Below are 20,988 nucleotides of genomic sequence, written 5' to 3'. Positions count from 1 at the left end.
AGCACCGTCAAACTCCTAACTTCCTGCTCTTCTTCTAATAATATGTAAAGTGATATTTAGATTTCTATAGGAGAAGAGTTCAAATCACAGGTGCACAGAACTAAACACAATGCGTGATGACCACTGGTAGATTAACCTTAAGGTCTCAACACTCATTTTTCATTGACACAAATCATTCACCTTCACTGTGGAATACTTATTCTTATAATGCATTCCTCCATAGGTATTCTTCCATCTTACAAAAGCATACAAATTTAGACAAGAGTTTGTGTATAATACAAATTTTCCTTCTTGTCCAGGCAAAAACAGTAGTCTATTGTGTTTGCTCCCCAAACCACTTTCCCATATTTACAATATGTTTATTTAAGCAATCTGTATTTTAAAAATGAATAATATGCCAGGAACTAGCTTGTGTTCCTCCACAAACGCTGAGCTAGGAATTCTGAAGATTTATATTATAGAAAACAGTCTTACTAATAAGGCTATTCTCACTGTATTTTGCAATATTTTCAGTCACTGCACCAATTGTGAATTCATCTCACATTGTCACTAAGGTTTTAATTGGTCACCTGGCACTCAGAGACATATCCGAGAATTTTGGTTATTTTCTTTGCGGACCTCTTCCTTAGACAGTTCATAGCATCAAGTGTCTCCAACCAAGAGTCATAATTAGCCATACTTTTGTAAGAGTGCAAAGCAGGTGAGAGCAATACAGCAAAAGGATGCAATGACAACACAGATGATGTAGGCTTTGGGATGGAGGCAGTATGAACAAGTCTAATAAACTTTCAAACGCAAAATGAACAAAACTTTCAGAATAACAGTTTGCTGATATGGTTATGAAATCCAGCATGCCACTCAACTCATGTTCTGTTGAAGATGTTTGCCTCTGTCATTTTTCTGACCATCCTCCATCAGTTAAGGAGCAAAGTAATTGCATAAAAAACTTATCAAAGGTAAAGGGAGGGGGGAAATCAATGAAATTCTCATGGGTGGGATGCAAGGTTTTGATGCACTTCTCTGATTTTTGAGCTGGTTGAAAAGCTTATGAGAGTGTCTACATAGTATTTCAAAAGTGGTGTGCAATTTGCAGTCTTCCCAGATGCCCACACGTCAATGACAGCCATCATGAGGTAGCCTTGAGCAGCAGAAATGTTTACTGGAAGGAAGATACCACCATATCTTTGTAAGGTTGCCAAGGGTGGCATATATCAAAATTTCAGACCCACAAAAATGCTAAGGAAATTCTCAAATGCCATAAAAATTAGGCAGGAAAAAATGGAAGGTTCTTTCACAGAGGAAAGAAAACTTTCAAGAAACCTGAGGACAGATTTCAGTACGGCGCTGCACTTTATACAAATTAGGTTCAGTTCTTGGAACCTCTCCTATAAATAGTTGCACAATTATATTCTCTTCCAGGGATTTGAAAACAAAGTTGACTGAGATGTACAGTGACTATGTATAACATAATCTGTAGAAGAGAAATTGTTCTCTCTGTTAATAGATGGATGATCTAAATTTAGCCTATATTCTTGGGCTCTAAAATAGCACCAAGAAATGTCATGATGCCTACAGCTATCAACCTATAAGCGAAAGCTGCCACCTATAATATTAACAGCTATGTTCCAAAATCACCAAGCTATATCAAGCAATCTTTTAAAATACGCCCATTAACAATTTCTTCTGGGAAGAAACATAACTTCTACTGTGTGGTTTATTAATATATTGGTTGCACATGTTTATTCGTTTTATCCAAAATAGAATGTATGATAAGTGGCGCAAGGCTGATAAAATTACACAATTCTCATTCCTTCCCTTTTTAACCTAGACCTTGAAATGGCAATCAGCAACTATCAAGTATTGGGGAACAAGTGCAGACAGACACTCCCTCACTTCCATTTCACTTCTGCTCCGTCAACTCATATACATGCGTCCAGTCTTTCTTGAAGTACCAAAGGCCTTCTCTCATTTAATGATGAGTAAAAACAGATTGTAAAGATTTTCAACAAGGATTCCGGGTATTGTATGAGTGAAGGAAGGAGGAAATGTATATGCTTACCAGTTACAGACTTTGATGTGGAGCTGGAATTGACTGGAGAGGGGGAGTTGGCCACTGGTTAGGTGGGTAACATTTCCTGTTCTGGTTTTTCACTAAATCAGATTACTCATACATTTCTGAACTGTCCAGCAATTGACTGATGTTTCTTAGGTTAATTGTGATTTGGCTAGGCAACTTGAGGAGCTGACTGGCATGAAATGATCATAAAATGGTCCAAGAGGTATTGAAAACTCATTTCACCTTTCATGCTCCCTGGATGAATCAGTCCTTCTCTGCTACCCAGTTCATCTCCATTTATTTATTTTGCACCCAAGCAGGTTTTCCTTGCTTACCAGGGTCTGGGAAGGTCACAGGAGGTCCCTAAGGAAGCTCTCATTAAGCAGCCCTCCACCCTGTGGGGCCAGCTCTGGGGGTTTTACCTTTGCACACAGATTCCTGGAACTGAACCTTTGTGTAAGTGGCAGGCTCACTATAGCTCTCTTTAAAAAGCTCAAGCTCTGGGAGTAACAGATGTGCTTATCAGCAATGTACATCAGTCAGGACATTCCAGCAATGCAAAAGTCAGAGTTATCTACTACACAAACACCCTTCTCTCCACCCTGCGTCCAGGCAAGCAAGAGGAATGATCACAGTTCAATGACACATTCCACCTAGGAAAAAGAACTTGAGGGTGCAGAGCAGAGCCCATGAGAGGGTGTGCGGCATGAGAGAGACCTGGAAAACTGCATTTGCCCCCTGGGCCTGAGCTTTCCCATTCCTGCCATACAGTGGTACCTCGGGTTACAGACGCTTCAGGTTACAGACGGTGGGAGGCCCCATTAGCTAAAGTGGTACCTCAAGTTGAGAACAGTTTCAGGTTAAGAACGGACCTCCAGAACGAATTAAGTTCTTAACCAGAGGTACCACTGTACTTGGACCTTTCTCCTTTGCAATCTGTGCATGGTGAGAAGTAAATCCCGAGACGGAAAAAGTAAGAATCAGGCTGGGATTGTTTGCAAAGCAGCAAATAAACATCTCTTTGCTGCTGAGGGAAAAAAAAAACAAAGCGTAACAATATGTTAAACATGCAGACAGTGTAAATATTTGAATAACTGTAGGCTCAGGGTTGAAAGGAGTGTGCTCAAGAGATAGATAGGCATAGTATCTCAGGGAGCTCAGGAAGAAAGATCTATTGATTTTATTCTTATCTTGATGACCTTGTGGTCTCAGAAAATGGTTTCTATGTGGAGTACATGAAGTCCCACTTTAAAGCAGAATATTTTTTAAAAAATAGTATTCTGTCTTTATACAGAGCTAAAAAAAATTGGACAATTTTTTTTTTCTTGCAAGCCATGCTTGCTGATATGCTCATTCATATCTGAAATGTGGAGAAATGTAGCTTACTCCCATGCAAAATATCACCAGGTGTATGGAAAACTCTGATTAGCTGAAATCTCATAAGAGGCACTGGAAAAATCCAAAGATTCTAGCCTAATGTAATGCCTTCAGGAAGGATCTTGAAGCACACTAGACCTGTCTCGTATCATTTAAATTATAGTATGCCAACAAGTACGATACAGAGAATGAAAGAGGTCAGTGCATCACACAGGAGATGCCTACAGGTAAAAACACCTAAGTAAGCAGGATAAACTACAGGTTATGTGAGAATGCAAAATTAGGTGCCATACAGAATGCAATAAGTTAAACTATGATCTTCAGGGCATTGGCTTTCATGAAACAATACTAGCATGAAATTGTGGCTTCTGAAACTTTTCTCAAGGGCTAGCCAACAACATTGGCTCTTCTAACCTCCATAGTTGGCCAAAAAGGAGCTAAATCATTATGATCAGACTTGACTGTTGGCTCTTTCTCTGTGGAGTAAACTACATTAGACAATATGGGCAAAATCTCAAAGATGCATTTGGTAATGCCTCCTAATAAGAAGTGGGTGCAAGTAGGTGCTGGTGCAAAATGTTTCTATCACATATGCATTTTCTATTTTTATATATAATATGTTTATTTGTAAGTAGGTCACTTGTGAGAGTCAAAAAACGGAGGAAGCAAGAAGGAGCAATTAATTTATGAACAACACCTAAGGGCACTGGGGTTGACTATGAACTTTGTCAGCTCTTGGGAGTCTCACAAAAGCTTGGGTGTATGTGTGGAAACCACTGTTTGGTTATTTTATTTTATATCCACGCTATATCCCCATGGGCTGTGAGGAGCTCACAGCGCCCTTTCTGAGCATTAACGGCACTAACTCACAATGTGCTTAGGCTGTGACATTGTCCAAAAGGTAGGACTAGTGATGGTGCTGAACCTTCCAAAGAGAAGGTCCAGTCCAGCTGGAATTGGAGAGGGGAATGCCAGTTGACTCTCTGTAGTTATTTGGAATCTCAGCCATGAAGGGTGGACAGAAGCCTCCAAAAACTTGTAAACTCAATTGAGCACCTCTCCCCTTAAGAACTACTGCAATAGTTAAAGGCTATTGAGAAGTTCCTACTCATGATCACCTCTCTTTGGGCATCTGGGGCATGTGGAAAAAGGAATAAGTCCTTCTTGGCTGCTGCACTCCAGCTTTGGAATGCTCTACTCGAGCATGTCTCCCTGTCCCTGACTTTATCTGATATGAAAGGTGGAAATATTTTTATTACAGGTTAGATTTGGATATTGACTTGCTCTGCTGGATCTGGGAGAGTACCACGGAAAGCCCTGCTCCCACTGATCTGCAAGGATGATTTCCATATGCATGTCACACTGAGACAAGTGTTAAGTGTCGACAATAAAGGGAGTGCAGGAGCAAGGCTACCTTTTACTTTGGAAACAGAATTTTGTACTTTAAAATCTAGCTAAAGCAAATGAATGTGCCAGAACAAGGCTCCCGCAAAAGTGATCACTCAGGGCTAAGGAAAGAACATTAATGGATATTTATGGTTGTTTATGCACAAAACACTGTAGAGACAAAAAAAAATGTGGCAAGAAATATATAGATCCTATATTCAGGGTGGAAAACAGAGTTTGGAGAGCACACCAATAAATCAAAATGAAATATCAAGCACCAAAATAGGTTATCTAAAGCTTTAAGAAAAGTGCAGTTTAAATAATAAGAACCTTGAACATATACATAAGAGAAAGAAAAAGGTTCCTTGGGAACAAGTGCAGGGCCACTGACGTGGTGATGGGGGCACACATGTACTAGGCCCATGCCAGCAGGTCACCTGATGCTCTTCGTCTTCATTAAAAAAATCAAATCAAATCAAACACTTCTGAAGAAAGTTAGAGCACAATTCGTGGAGGCAGCTCTAATGCTTCAGCACTCAGCAGGCTATACCATTGCTTAGGATACATAATCATTTCATTATTTTTGCTAAGCAGTCAGAGGAAGGAATGCTGACCACCACAACCTAGGACTCAGGAGGGCCTCCTCCTAGAGCAGCAGAAAAAGCAGGAGAAGCTGTATGCTGGGGTATGTTTGTTAAAGCACTTTCCTCATGTCCCCACTATTTCATTCAGTCCCCAGGTGTGATGCCTTTACAGAATAAAGCAGAATCGGCTGACCAATTTTACATGGTACGTATCTCCCTTGAAACAAATAAGATTTTCTTCCTACAGATTAAAATTTGTGCAATTGTATCCCCCACCCTTCTGATTTTTCCGTGTCCCACATACAGCCACTACTTGTCTGCTTGCCATCACTGGGCTGTTATTTATTAATACAGAGTAACCATAAAACAAAAGCACAAAAATGAATCACCTGTATAGCACCACAACATAATTAAATGCCTTACAGCTACAGCAAGCTAAGATTCCTACAGACTGTACTGTAACTGAAGGATTTTTATTTTTTAATGAAGGTTGGCAAAATGTGTATGTTTGGCTGAGAGTTTAGAATCTGTATGGTTGTGTGTGGGTTTTTTTAGAGGACCTAATATTTTATTGCAGTATGGAAGTCACTGCTCTGGTATGAGGAATACTATGGAGAGAGTGAGAAGGATGGCTGCTTGAAACCTTGACAGGAGACAGATTGGGTAGAGAGTAAGATCAGAGGAGATGTAAGCATGCTGTCTTGTAGGATAGTTTTGGCAGAGAGGACTGTCAAGGAGCAAGGTGAATGCAGAAGTCAAGGACAGACAAAAGAAAGAGAGAGCAATGGGACCTCACCTAGCTAAGGTAAAGGTAAAGGTAAAGAAACCCTGGATGGTTATGTCCAGTCAAATTCGACTATGGGGTGCAGCACTCATCTCACTTCAGGCCAAAGAGCCAGCATTTGACTGCAGAGAGCTATTCTGGGTCATGTGGCCAGCATGACTAAACTGCTTCTGGTGCAAGGAACACCATGACAAGTGCCAGAGCGCACGGAAATGCCATTTACCTTCCTGCCACAGCTGTACCTATTAATCTACTAGAGCTGGCATGCTTTCGAACAGCTAGGTTGGCAGGAGCTGGGACAAAGCAACGGGAGTTCACCCCGTCGCATGGATTTGAACTGCCGACCTTATGATCAGCAAGCCCAAGAGGTTTAGTGGTTTAGACCACAGTGCCACCCGTGTCCCTACCTAGCAGAGACAGGCTGCCAGCTAAGGAAGACCTGCCGTGCTTTTCCAGACTTTGCTTCTGTGCAGCAATGCCATACAAATATCAGTTATAACACCAATTTGGGCGAGCATTTCCTGGAAAATAAGATCTCCGGGATATGCAACACAAATGCATATCAACCAATTTGTTTTTTTAACAAAAATAAAATAAAAGAGTTGGAAGGTGAATGACTCTCTGCAAAGAAAGCCTGACCTCAGCTAGAGCAAGGCAAATAACTGATGGCACTGTGACAGACTGCAGCTGACCTACAGGACTGGACTGTCAGTTTCCTTTCTGTTTATAACCAGGATATGCAATAGCGAGATTTCAAGAAGTGCTGAAACTTCAGCACCTTCTCACCTCATTGAGCTAGGGACTAAATATGTCAGAAATGCATTCACAGTGTCATTAATTTTTGTTTCTGAATATGGAACCACTGTAGGCCTGAAGCTCTTCGTTCTAGTATCTGTTCAGAGTTTAGCCACACTAAAGTGCATTTCACTGCGTACAAGGCCTTTCTCTGCTAGGGAAGATACTCATAGGAATAAAATGCAATAGACTGAATCATTAGCCAATAAACCGGCATGAGGAAACTTGGCCTATTCTTGCACCATTATACTTGTTGACATATTAACTGCAGTTGAAATCTATAAAGTTAACTTCAGGCAAGTCAATGATTTTTACTGGGGAGCTGACCTTCAATCAATTTATAGTCCCTTAGATGTATTTCTTGTATATACAGATCACTACTCAATGAAATTTATTAAGTAAGTGCTCAGGGGGACTGGTGAAGCCTTATTTTTAAATGGAAGTTGTCTTTAATAGAACGGGACTAAAATTGTTTCATTAGGCTGCAGTTCCAGGGGCACTTACCTGAGAGTTAGACCCAATGGACATAACAGGATTTGCTTTCACAGGGTTGGAATCCTTGAAACGTTTAATCATACATTAAATCAACACTGTCTCCTTTGTTTAAAAATGCTGAACCCAAGAATAATTTGAGCACAGTGTTACAAAAATAAAAATAAAAATTGGCAACACAAATATCCCGAACATAAAATATACAGAAGGCTGCTTCTATGTGAAATTCTGGTTTTGAGTCATTTGTCCTAGTCATAGGAGCAGTAAGATTATAAGGTAAGGTTAACTATATTTAACCTGGCATTTCATTATAAAAAATTATCCACCACTGGAAATTCCAGACAGTTCTTGAACAATGAACATACCAGGGACATAGCACATAGCAACCAAGGACACTTGTTCCTTCACTTTATTGAGAACTGTTATGCCGTACTTGTATTTCAACAAACTTATGAGGCCAACTAAAGAGGATCTCTGGGGACTTCTTGGCAACCATGTGTGCACCCTGTCTAATAACTGATCTGGCACAAGTTCCCGGGGCCAACATTTGCAGTTGCTGTCTTGATGGCCTTGTTAAAATTGTCAGACAGCAGACTGATACCCCTGGCACACTCCAGCATGAAGACAGACAGACTTTCTAAATGGGAGGGAAATAACTTGAGCACACATTCTCTGCTCTGCAAAACAAATGCACTGTAAAGCAGTGGATGCTCACGGTTTAAACAAGTTCCATCAAACTTGAGAAAGCCTGGCAGAGGTCACTCCAGTATACGAAGTGTTTTAGTCCTATAAAAATTGCAGAAGCTATAGCCCCTGTATGCATACACTCCCCACACGCAAAGTGCATTCAGTGAACATTTGAGGACAAGAACTGTGCTGGCTGGCCATGTCTTCCCATGAAAACCACGTGTTCACCATTAGTAAATTTAGAAAGGGGGAGGGGACAGCCTGAATGTGCATATGGATGTATATATGCAGGGCTCTCACTTATAATTAGCTATTATCCTTGGCCAAGTTGGTTCCCAATTACATGGAGGAAATGTATGCATGTGGGACTGTTGAACACAAGGGCACTCAGGGTCATGGTCAGTAGACACACTCCTGGGGCCCCCTCCATTTGGTACATGCAGATGTTTGTGCAGAGCAAAACATCTGCACACCCTTTGTATCATAAAGCTAAACCCAAAAAGGTGTACTCAGAAGCAGGCACCTCTACTTTCAGTGGAAGGTTATGTTTAGTATTCAAGAAATATACATTTAAAAGAAATTATTATGCCAGGGAGGTAGCAGCAAGGAAAGCTTACTTCATCAGTGCCATAATATGTACAATCAGCAACAGTTTAGCAAAGATTAACAGGTGGTGAATCTAAGTTTCGTGTGCCAGAAACCTGTGTTATCATACAGAATTTGGATGGGCTTTTCCAACAAGTGCTCTTACAAATGGTATGAGCATTCTGTACTCTCACGGTAACAGCATTCTGATTTCAAGATTTTGGCACCATTTTCTTCAAATATTTAAATCCTTCATACAGTGCTATTGCAAGGAAGATATGGTGCAACTTCAGATCTACAAAATCTACCATGCAGTGTGATTGCAAGCAAAATAAACATAGCAACACACACATCTGCCTGATATGCTGAATCAGGGCATTAATCCATCTAGCCCAGCATTATCTAGTCCAGTTTGCAAAGAGGCCTCCCTGACCATGCGCTGAGAACTTTTTAATTCTGCTTGCCATCGCAGGTAACGTGGCATGGTAGCATGGCAGCATCCCACCACTTCTTCCACCAAGGTTCCCAGCCAACAGAAGATGCAAAATATCACACCTGCTGGCTGGGGATTGTTTGAATTTGGTCCAGCTGCAAATTGGCCAATAGCAGTCAAACCAGGGGGCAGGCACACTCAGGGGGTGGATCTGACTGGGTCCATTGTGGATTCCACACAGGTTCAGATTTTGCTCACTCAGGTCTGCTCCTAGAGTACGTAAAAGAGGTTGACCTCATGCCAGGCCCTTTGGATTTGGGTAAAAGCCTTAGTCATGGTTGGAAGTCTTGGTCTGCCCCTACGAGGGAATGAGGTATCCCATTAAAGGGATACTGGAGGAGATGTTCTTGTCCAGGGGGGGACTAGGGCCATAGCTTTCCTCCATGGCATACTGGGTGGGGTTGCACCTATTTGGTGGATGCCATACGCCTCCCCCGCCATTCTTTCAACCCCTGGGAGAATCAACCAGAAAATGGGCTGGTTGAAACAGGTTATACCTGGTGCCTATGCCCAAACCACCTCCACCTGTAATCATTAAAGTTGTGGTCTATTTTAAGGTTACCAGACGTCCCCGTTTCCCAGGGACAATCCCCGGATTTACAGATCTGTCCCCAAAATCCATTGAAGTTGAAAAGTATCCCTGGATTCATTGAAAAAAATCTGGTAAAGGTAAAGGAAAAGGGACCCCCGCTTCTGGGACGCTGGAGGCTGTAATCAAAAAACAGCTGGAGACCCAAGGTTGGGAAACGCTGGTCTAGAGCAGGGATAAGGTGAAGGTAAAGGGATCCCTGACCATTAGGTCCAGTTGCAGACGACTCTGGGGTTGCAGCGCTCATCTCGCTTTACTGACCGTGGGAGCTGGCGTACAGCTTTTGGGTCATGTGGTCAGCATGACTAAGCCGCTTCTGGTGAAGCAGAGCAGCACACGGACACGCCATTTACCTTCCTGCCGGAATGGTACCTATTTATCTACTTGCACTTCATGCTTTTGAACTGCTAGGTTGGCAGGAGCAGGAACTGAGCAATGGGAGCTCACCCTGTTGCGGGGATTCGAACCATCGACCTTCTGAAAGGCAAGCCCTAGGCTCTGTGGTTTAACCCAGAGCACCACCCGTGTCTATTTTGAAACCAAAATAATGGGTCACTGGTAGTCTCTTCAATATATATTGTGGGGTAGTGGGTCACAGCACCTGGGTATACAAGTGGAGGTGCTGGAGATTTGAGCAGAGACCTTCAAGTATGAAAAACTGATTTGCTGAAATTTGAACCAAAAGCTAGCTGCATATTCCAATAATCCCAACCTCAAGCAACACTGTTTTAAAGCAATGTACAGGCAGACTTTGGCAAAAATCAAAAAGAAAGACTGAATGAAATATTGGCTAAGCTTGAGGTCTTATGCAGACTTAACAGAAAAGAATTGCCTATCAGGTTTCTATTCAGCGGGTGATTATTGCCTTAATTGTTGCATTATTTTCCAAACATATCCATTATGAACAAGTCAGAAAGTGTAAATTTCTCCCATCTTTTCCAAGAAAGAAACAAATAAGTAGCAATCTTGGAAGTGTATGATCACAGGTAAGAGAGTGCAATTGTTATGTGCATATCTCTAACTTCACATGCTTAACCCTTTCGCATCCAACCTTCCTCCCCCCCCCCCCAATTAAAACTCAGTTTGTTTTGTCTCCTGAGGAAAAAAGTTCCCTCATAGGGGAAAGCATCTGATGGAAATAGTGGGGGAAATGGCTGGAGTAGAGAGGGTTAATCACTCCACATATTACTTTGTCGGTTCCCAAGTCTAATTTTCATTGAGCAAAAAACCTGGAAAATGTTACAAGTGCATAACTGAACATCTAGCCTGGCTCTGATCCCATTGCAGTGTCTGTTTATTCTCAGTATAAAGGATTGGCCCTCTTTGGAAATGTAGACTCAACAAACAATGATCAATAAGTATGTTAACAGCAAGCAGTTTCCAAATAAATTTACCTGCTCCAACTTTTTGAAACAATTAAAAAGTACTATTCAAACCATCCATGAGCTGCCAAACACACGGTTCTAGAGCGTAATAAATACCAGGAACTGGATATGACATATTGTGAAACAAAAACAACCGATCTTTAATGCAAAATTTTAAAATAAAGACATATCCTGACTATTCAGTGCTTAACAAGCATGTAGTTATGACAACAAAACAGAAGAACAAAAGATGGCAATGAAGGACATTGCCTTTCATACAAATGTATTTTGGAATGTGCTGCTGATACAGGATACTTCTCCCCAACAAGTTAATGTCAACCTTCCTCATCTGACAACCTTTGAAGCTTACACAGAGTCATAAGATCAGAAAGTCACGCAGATGAAACTCTGCGTCCACAGGTCATCTACAATGTTTTTTCCACCCTTACATAACCCAGAAGGGATTGACTGTCCTGGGTAAGAGTACCCGCATTCGAAAGGACACCACCAATAAAATATAAATCTACACATATAAAATGGAAGTATGCCCTTTAAATCACCAGAGGCAGTAAAGGTGGGCAACCTACAGCCCTTGGCCTAGTTTCATGCAGGGGGGTGACAGTGAGTGGCAAAAAAAAGAGTGTGTGTCAGGATTCAGCCCAGGCCAGGTCTGGAACCCAAGGAACAAGGGGAGCAGGACCTCCTGGCAGATCACCACACTATGAATGCTACTGAGGAGATGTTGGATCCAGACATGCCTGCCCCAGGACTGGAGGTTAGGGCACTGGGTTCCTGGCTGGCTCTCAGGCGCTCCTCCTCATCTGCCCCAGAGCTACAGGAGCATAGCCGACAGGGTTCCAGGTAAGACTTTCGGGGCCACCACAAAGTGCTCAGCTAGGGTACTTGGAAGGAGGTGGAAGCACATGGAAGCCGCTGCCTGGATCAGGGCCTGGATACGAGCAAGGAAAAAAGGAGAAGCCTCCAAGTCCCAATTCTGAGCTGACCCATTCGTGGAGCAACATCTCTGTTAGCTTGAGGCTTCCTGAAATAGGCGTACGGATTGAGAATGGTGGAAGGGGGTGGCAGAAGAAGAGAAGAAGAGTTTGGATTTGATATCCCGCTTTATCACTACCCAAAGGAGTCTCAAAGCGGCTAACATTCTCCTTTCCCTTCCTCCCCCACAACAAACACTCTGTGAGGTGAGGCTGAGAGACTTCAGAGAAGTGTGACTAGCCCAAGGTCTCCCAGCAGCTGCATGTGGAGGAGCGGACATGCGAACCCGGTTCACCAGATTACGAGTCCACAGCTCTTAACCACTACACCACAGTGGCTCTCTGGCAGTAGATAGAGAAATGGCCCCATTTTGTGAAGGAGTGTTTTCCAACTGATGGGCCCCTTCATTGTCAAAAGAATGACAACAGCATAAAGTTGTTTGAACAACATATTGGAAGAAGATCCAGTCAGCTCTTCAATCTATTTTTCTCAAGCACATTATATAAAGGAAGCACCTCAAGTCTGCCAACTATGAGGATGGGGCGGATCAACAATAGAACTGTTTCAATCAATAATAATAACAACAACAACAGAGAGTCTTGCTGTGGCTTTAGCCTGAAAGCAGACAGGCCTATATTAAACATGCACAATATTAGATTATTACTGCCCTCCCCCCAAAAATATATAAATGCCCCCCCTAAAACTTCTTAGTACAGTGGTACCTCAGGTTAACTACTTAATTCGTTCCGGAGGTCCGTTCTTAACCTGAAACTGTTCTTAAGCTGAAGCACCACTTTAGCTAATGGGGCCTCCTGCTGCTGCCGCACCGCCAGAGCATGATTTATGTTCTCATCCTGAAGCAAAGTTCTTAACCTGAAGCACTCTTTCTGGATTAGCGGAGTATGTAACCTGAAGCGTATGTAACCTGAGGTACCACTGTACTATGTAAAGATCACTTCACAGTAGACAAAAAAATGCCACCATGTGTACAAATCGCAGGATGTAACAACTATGTGTAGCTCTCTGTTGCATATGACTAAAATGGAAGCTTCTGTAAACATCGTTGTTGCATTCATTTTACAGTTACATGGACGCAAGCAATCAGCATTCAACATTTGTTCCTGTATGTGCACCTCCTCAATGGAATTTAGTTCCAAGCAAGTTTACTTGTGGAGGTTGGGGCAGTCCAGAAGATGACAATATCTGCAACAGAAACCATGTAAGGACATGATGTGGTTTCTCATGTGTCTGAGTTTGATTTCTATATAGTCAAATATAAGCATCAGGTTGTAGAGATTTCCCCTTCTCTCACCAAATATTGCTTATAGTACAAAAGAAGAAAAACTGCAAGCTGTCCACATATATTTCCATTGTTTTAATGTACAGCTTGACCTGTGCAAGTTTACTTGAAAGCAAGTCCCACAGAGTTGTGTGGGACTTACTCCCATGAGAAGCAATTCACCGGAGCTTACTCCCTGGCAAGTGTTCATGGGATTGCAGCTTTACAACAAAATCCTATGCAAGTCTACTCAGAATAAGTCCTTTCAAGTTCAACGGGACTTACTCTCAGTAAAGTAGGTATAGGTTTGCAGCCTTAAAGTATTACAACAGTAATAGGAAGGATTGCACAAAACAAAGAAACTTTTATATTCCTACTTTTCTATATATACTTGATCCTTTGACAAGCTAACACAGATTGGTTGTAATATTGACCAAATTGTTGAAAGCAGTTTGTCAGAGGAGCTAGAAAACATACTTTAAAAGGCACTTACATGTGACAAACTTCTTTCCTAGTTTCATTATGGTTCATTAAAAAAAAAGTCCAACTCAGGAACTGGCAATGACTGAAGAAAACAACAACCCTATCTACTGGAGATCTAAAATAATGTCATGAGTATATTTTACTGATGGTTCAAGTCCATTCTCTTGGTCCTAATTAGCATTTTTCTCTCTTCTCCACTTTCTTTATTTTTATTTTTTTAATCTCCAATGGACACCTTAGCCGAATCTATCAGCTTTGACAGAAGGCCGAAATCCTGGCAGTGAACTATAAATTGACCATTTCCATAAAAAGAGCTGCTAAATGAGAAACCATGTGCTCAGTATAAAACTAATTTCATGCTTTCAAAAGCACACAGTGGCTTCTAGCAAGATAGTGGCCCTGGGACTTGCAAAGACAGATTGGCTAATACAAATGGGTTTGCTCCTGGTTAGCCATGCTTTACGTGTACTGCCAGTAAATGGAAATTCTCAAATCTTCAGTCAAACAAACATGTTCTTATCTGTAACTCAGTCGTTGGGAGCTATAAAAACAAATACTTCATGAATAAATTTAATGGGGAAAGCATTAGATAGGTTAGTTTCTACTGAAAGATCTGCAAAGCTACTTAAATAGTTATTTTGTAAGAAGAAATGCCAGTTTCATAATGCTAGCTTGTAATTTTCTCTTCAGTGGGGACAATACTACCCACACCTAAAACAAATAACTAAAACAACACCTACCTCAATGAAGATAAGCAAGCCCACAGCAAGGTTTAATGAATAATATTCACACTGAAGTGATTGGCTAGAACTTTTTAGGCAAGTAAACATAACTTAATCCTCTGCCAGAATGTTTTGAAACTTAAGGGGTGGGCGATATGAACTTCACAAATTAGTTTCAGCAATATATTTCTGCTTTAAAAAAAAGAAAGATGTGCAGCACTTAAAATGTCATATTTAATTAAAGCATGCTTAGATGGCAGTGACAGTAATTTTATGCCTCTCATAAAACAAGTTGTCATTGCAAATGAATTAGTGGAGGTTGCCCTGTGACTGACAGGTCATACCGTTTAATACTCACAGAGTCAGACTCCCGTTTTCATTACTCCAGTATACAGTCCATTGCTTTTATCTTATTTTATTAGTTGCAAGTCATGTTAGTAATTTATCTCCTGTATAATATCCCTTCCACGAGTCAAGCTTTCTGCTAAGTAGGGTTCAGTGCCCTGCATATCATTTTTGATCACAAGTACACAATCTCACTGATGATTAGCCTCATCAATTAATGATCAGCATGTCATATTGTACCAATAGATGGATTCTGATATATTTGAAATAACTAAGAGCTAGAACAGCCTTTTCCCCAAGTAAAATGACAGGAAACCGAAAGGAGTTAACGTTTACAATGTCATCATTTTCTCATTATTTTTCTAGCCTTTTGTGTTGTCTCTGCCGGCACAAATGAAACACAAAATTCCACTTCCACACACATACAGAAATGATGCCAAGCATGGGGTAAATGTATAGGGATGCGCCTCAAAGCAATCCTGTAATGCTTACTCATAATAATAATAATAAAATTCATTGCTCACCTCTGCTAGGAAGTCCACTCCACATTTTGGTAGTACTAAATATCCAGCTCATAAAAGAAACCAGATTAGAAACACAAAACTTCCAGTATGTGAGCAGAAAGAGGTATGGTGAACACTACAGAGGCTTGGCTCTCCAACCCTGATCATCTGTGTGACAGTAAACTGTTACACAGTGCAGCTCCAAACCTTCTCTGCTGCCGGCTTATTTGCACTGCTCATTGAAAATCCTTTACATGCTGGCAGCATTTTAGGGAAGGACAAGCACACTGAGTCATTTGTATAGAAAGCAGAGCAATTTCAGTTCCACACATTCATTCGTACTGAAACACACACACACACACACACACACACACACAGACACACACAGACACACTGTCAAAGTAAGGTCTCTGGGATGGATTTATGCTGAGGAAAAGGCAACCTTAAGGCTTCATTACCAACACAGGGGATTCAGCGGCTGTGATCAAATTCAAGCAAAAGACGGATGATTATGAAATGGCTCTACAGATATAGCTGCAAGCCACGCAGAATGAAGAATCATCTTCCCAAACTGAGCAAGTGTCAAAATTAGCTCTGGGTTTTCCACAGTGACAGAGGAACATCCGGAGCCAATATGCTGATGGGGAGGCGGGGGTTATTATTGGAGGTGGTTTTAAAAATGAAAACAGTGACATATTGACTGAGGGGTTTTTGTTTTGTTTTTTGCTGCTAAGAAAATGAACAACACATGTTCAGAAAACAAGAAACATCAGTTATATGCTATCCTAAAATAGCTAAAAACATAAAGCCTTTTTTCCCACCAAGACAGAAATGAATGTGGTAAATATTTAGAGCTAAACTATGGACTACTGACCTTGCAAACTGGCTAGCCATTTGTAACCAGCACAGACTGGCAATGCGGGGAACCAGTTCAGATGAGAACCCTAGCATGGAGGAATTGGGGGGGTTAACCTTTGTCCACTACTATGGCCCCAATCCAGATTTGGTGGCCTGTGCCTGCAATTTGCACTGTGGAAAAATGCTTCCCAATTCATTTCAGCAACATTTTTTCCTTGTATACAGATATGCAGCAAACAGAACACGTGCTTTGGACCCTAGACCATATGGTGCTCGTTTGGTGTCCAACCATTCCTTCAGTTGAACTGCACCTTATGATGTGTACATCTCTACCCTTTTGCTTTTCCCTCACTTGCTCTCACCAGCCCCAGCCCCACTGCTGATTCCTTCTTCATAGGTCTCTCCTTTTTTTTTAGTCCCCAAACTCTTGTCAGTCAAAATGGGGGGGCAGGTGGCCCTCTTCTCAAATCACTTCCAGCCACCAATTCTTTTTTACCTTTGAAATTTTATTTTGTAGCTTTGTGCTCCCCCTTTGCTGTTGGACCTACTTCTACACTCTTAACTGATCTTGGCCCTTTGTTTACCTTTCTTCTCTTTCACAACACTCGACCCTTGCCCCCTTCCTGACTTCAGTATTCATGGATGAACATCTCACTGATCAAGCTACCTTCCACTTCCCCCCTCCCCCCAACTAAACTCCTCTAGAGGCCTGTGACTTTGGACAGACTCGGCCACACACTGTCCCGTTCACTCCCCTAACCTTGTGTTCTACAAGAACTGTTATGTACTGGGCTCCCTGCCCTAAGAGAACACCCTCCTTCTGACCACCACATTATCACTCACAGTGTGTACCTTCTCTACCCCCACACCTCTGCTTCTTGTCTCAACTGTGACCTGCAGTCTGGTAACACTCTCTTGAAGTGTCATCATCCCTTTATGTCACCTGGCACATCTGACCACTGCTCTAGATCAAGGTAGCCAATGTATGATGTTGGAGTACAACTTCCAGCTGCAGCCCCAATGGAAGATGGGAATTGTCATCCATCCAATAGCATCTAGAGAGCACCGTGTTGGCCACCCCACTCCAACTCTGTTGTTTCAACACCAACTCCTCCCTATACTTAAATCTTAGCTTGTTTGTTTTACTGTCCCACCAAGCTATTTGGCACGCTTGCTCCCAGCCCGGCATACGTCTTCCATACATTATCCCCATTCATGTCCTCAGGGTGCTATGTGCGTTTTGAGGCATTAAAAAAACCCAACTGGCTCATTTTAAATCCATGCTCCCCTCATACCATGGGTGCCAACTTGAATAAAATATTGGGGCCCCCAAATAAGCCCCGCCCTTCATAATCAATCACATGATGCTGTCCATTCACACCATTTGAATGGAAATGTTAATCAGCTTGGGGGGGCTGGCCCCTTCAAATGTTTTGTTGTGGGGCCGAAGGGACCTCAGCCCCAAGGAGTTGGCTGCTATGCTGCATACTCTGCTCTTTATCTGGCCAAGCATCATTACTGACCATTTCCAACAATCCTGAAGCTTCTTTTCTACCTTTTATGCACAGCTAAAGCCTGCCTTCTCTTCCTCAGTTTCTGTCAGAACCTCACCAACTTCAGTAACAAACTGCAATTTATCTGCCAAAATCTCTCTCTGTCCCTTCACTGCATCCATTCATCTTCCACCTCCCTCAGACGCCAGTGTTTGTTGATGAGATGGAACAAATGCAAAGAATGTATAGATGTGTATATTAGGCAAAATTGTATGTAAAAATGTGTACAGTAGAAAAAACTAAACACTTAAATGCTGGTGAATTTCCATTTCTCTGCATGGAGGCAGCGATTGCAGCATGGTGCGGCTTGCTGCTGGGGCAGGGGGAGAGATTAAAATGGCCGGTGGAGGACGCCATGTCCTCCTCCACCAACTGTGATGATTGACATGGCCCACCTGCAACTTAACATGTGGGCTGGGTATCGAGTTTTCAGAAGCAGACTTGAATGGGAGTTTCTCATTGAGATCCTCAGTCAGCTCCACTCACCCGGCTTAAATAAGGAGTACACACAATCTTGGCAGCTCTGTCAGAGCCGGATCACCCACCCACCCTCCCTCTCTTGGCAGCATACTATGACTCGCCCAAAGGAGTGGGCTGGTCATATGCACGATCTCGCTATCTAAATCTCGGACCCTGTTGTTGGGGCCAAGCAGGATTTTTTTCCTCCAGACATATTGAGCCTGTCTCAGGGTTTTCGCCTTCCTGATAGCAATTGTCACCACTTAATGGCGGATAAGGCATTGGGATACGTTGTTAGTCAAGGCAGTGGAGTTGGGAGTCTCAACGCCCCCCTCAAGGAAAGGGATACCCTGTTAAGGAGGTCCAGGGGAGAGGTGCTTCTATCCAGGTGCCCACATAGGGTTGTTGGGCCATGTTACTAAACTTATAGTGGTGATTCTGCTGGGTCGCATCTATGTCCTAGGGTGATCCCTAACTTAGGATCAACCCTAATGAACAACCATCCAGCAGGATGGATATATAACCAACACGTTAGCCAAAGCCTACTGACACCTGTAATCCAATAAAGTAGCAGCCTATTTGATCCCAAATCCTTGTTTTGTGGCTACAGCTCATGCCACTGCTTAGGCCCTGTTACAGGCTGACTGAGCCTGTGCTCACAAAATATCACCTCAAACCGATGTGGAAAACTGAACTTAATATTGGAAAAATGAGAAACTGAGGTAAACAAAAATTAATATATTCAGCCATCGCTCTCCAACTCCATTCTCTAGTCCATATACAATCAGACTTCTGTCCTCTCCAGCTACACTCCACTAAAGCTGCCCTTGTATATCCTCTCAGCATTACATCTAAAGAGCCCCACTGTCCTTGTCTGATACAATTTAACATTATTAACACAAGAAATAAAAATACCCTGACAAAAAGACAACTGGGCCTATGCACACAAGAGCAATTCATCACAATCTACTATTCTGAAAAGTGATTTCCGCTTTGATTACTCACTTTAAAATATTCTCCATAATATTAATTTCCCACCCCCACCCCCCCCAATGCTTATGACAGGTAACAACAAGCAGCCGAAGAAAACTCTATTTACCCATCACCACTTGGCTGAAGTCAACTGACTCTCTATTCCTGGCTGCAAAATGCTTTTTAAAAGCAGAAAGCCCCAACTGGAAAAGTACCATTCGCTACATTGAACCCAAATGTACCTCCCATCCCCAAGGCTGAGAGACGGGGGGGGGGGGGAGAGAGAGAGAGAGAGAGAGAGAGAGACACCAAACAGCACAAGAGAAAAGGCAGGATATAAATGTGATAAACAATGATAAAGCATGAATTGATAAAAAGGAAACACATATTGTACATACGGCAACTAAAAAGCAAAAAGCTCACCTCAAACATGGAGAAGAGGCCAGACTCGGCTGAATGTGTATTTCAGCCAATGGTTTATCTGTCAATGAAGTTGCAAAAAGGTATGAGAAAGCACTCACTCTGCAGCTGAGGATGTGTTGCAGGTCCTGCCTTTCCCCAGCTCCTTTCAGTGATCATCATGAGGTAGGAAGAGCAGATACGTTCCTCTCTCAGGTAAAAAGGTAAAGGGACTCCTGACCATTAGGTCCAGTAGTGGCCAACTCTGGGGTTGGGGCGCTCATCTCGCTTTATTGGCCGAGAGAGCTAGCGTACAGCTAGTGGCCAGCATGACTAAGCCGCTTCTGGCAAATCAGAAAAGTGCAGGGAAATGCCGTTTACCTTCCCACTGGAGCGGTACCTATTTATCTACTTGCACTTTGACATGCTTTCAAACTGCTAGGTTAACAGGAGCAGGGACTGAGCAACAGGAGCTCACCCGTCATGGGGATTCGAACTGCCGACCTTCTGATCGGCAAGTCCTAGGCTCTGTGGTTTAACCCACAGCACCACTCAGGTAGAAAGATATTACTGGTTTATTCCTTACACCTGACAGTCTTTACTGTGGCAAATATTAGGGTACACATGGCGTACACAAACAAGGCACATCTGCTGAACAGCTGCATAGGTCCTTACAAGTAAGTGGTGCTCACAATCCCAGAAATAAGTATGTTTCCTTTTAGATGTTATACCTCAACATCCCAATACCTTACAATTTGTTTGGGGGAAATAAACACCAACCAGCTGTTTCTGTGACAACAATGAGCAAGAAGTATTCACGCCCGGAGAGTTACTCCTATCAATTTGGGATCTAGTGATAAGTTACAAAAGGTGTAAGAAGCCCTTTCTCACTTACTGAAAAAACTACATGTGAAAAGTATTCAGGAAGCCTAATAATTATTGTGATAGCATCACTGTGAAACTGGTTTCAATAATCAAGAGACAGCTATAATATATTCCATGGGAATAAAATGTGTACTGCAACATGCAAAAGGAAGTCTTTCTTTTAAAAATACCTGCATTAACTTCATATAGTTACAAGCTGTTTTGTAGTGCATCTGGTTTAAAGATCAAAACCAAACTTTTAAACTCATTACAAATGGTAATTATGTAAATTAATCATTTTAATCATCTAACAACATCACAAAAACAGATTTTGTAGGTACACATAACTACACTAGCACAGCATAA

General features: G+C 42.1%; 1 protein-coding gene across 7 annotated transcripts in view; it reads right to left on the bottom strand.

Annotated features, from left to right (window-relative positions):
* Nucleotides 1-20,988, bottom strand: part of ZNF385B (zinc finger protein 385B) — a 189,251-nt gene that overhangs the window by 123,761 nt on the left and 44,502 nt on the right. Inside the window, exon 1 of one of the 7 annotated variants that reach the window (XM_082200998.1) lies at nucleotides 15,539-15,719. The exons of the other annotated variants lie outside the window; for them this stretch is intronic. Coding sequence (XP_082057124.1) covers nucleotides 15,539-15,590 — 52 coding nt within the window. The 5' untranslated portion in view covers nucleotides 15,591-15,719. Of the gene's footprint in view, nucleotides 1-15,538; nucleotides 15,720-20,988 lie in introns of those variants that run through there. 7 annotated transcript variants of the gene reach the window in all.

This window comes from Podarcis vaucheri (genome assembly GCF_965113315.1).
Source record: "Podarcis vaucheri genome assembly, chromosome: 1".
Lineage (NCBI taxonomy): Eukaryota > Metazoa > Chordata > Lepidosauria > Squamata > Lacertidae > Podarcis > Podarcis vaucheri.
This window is presented reverse-complemented; position numbering and strand designations above follow the sequence as displayed.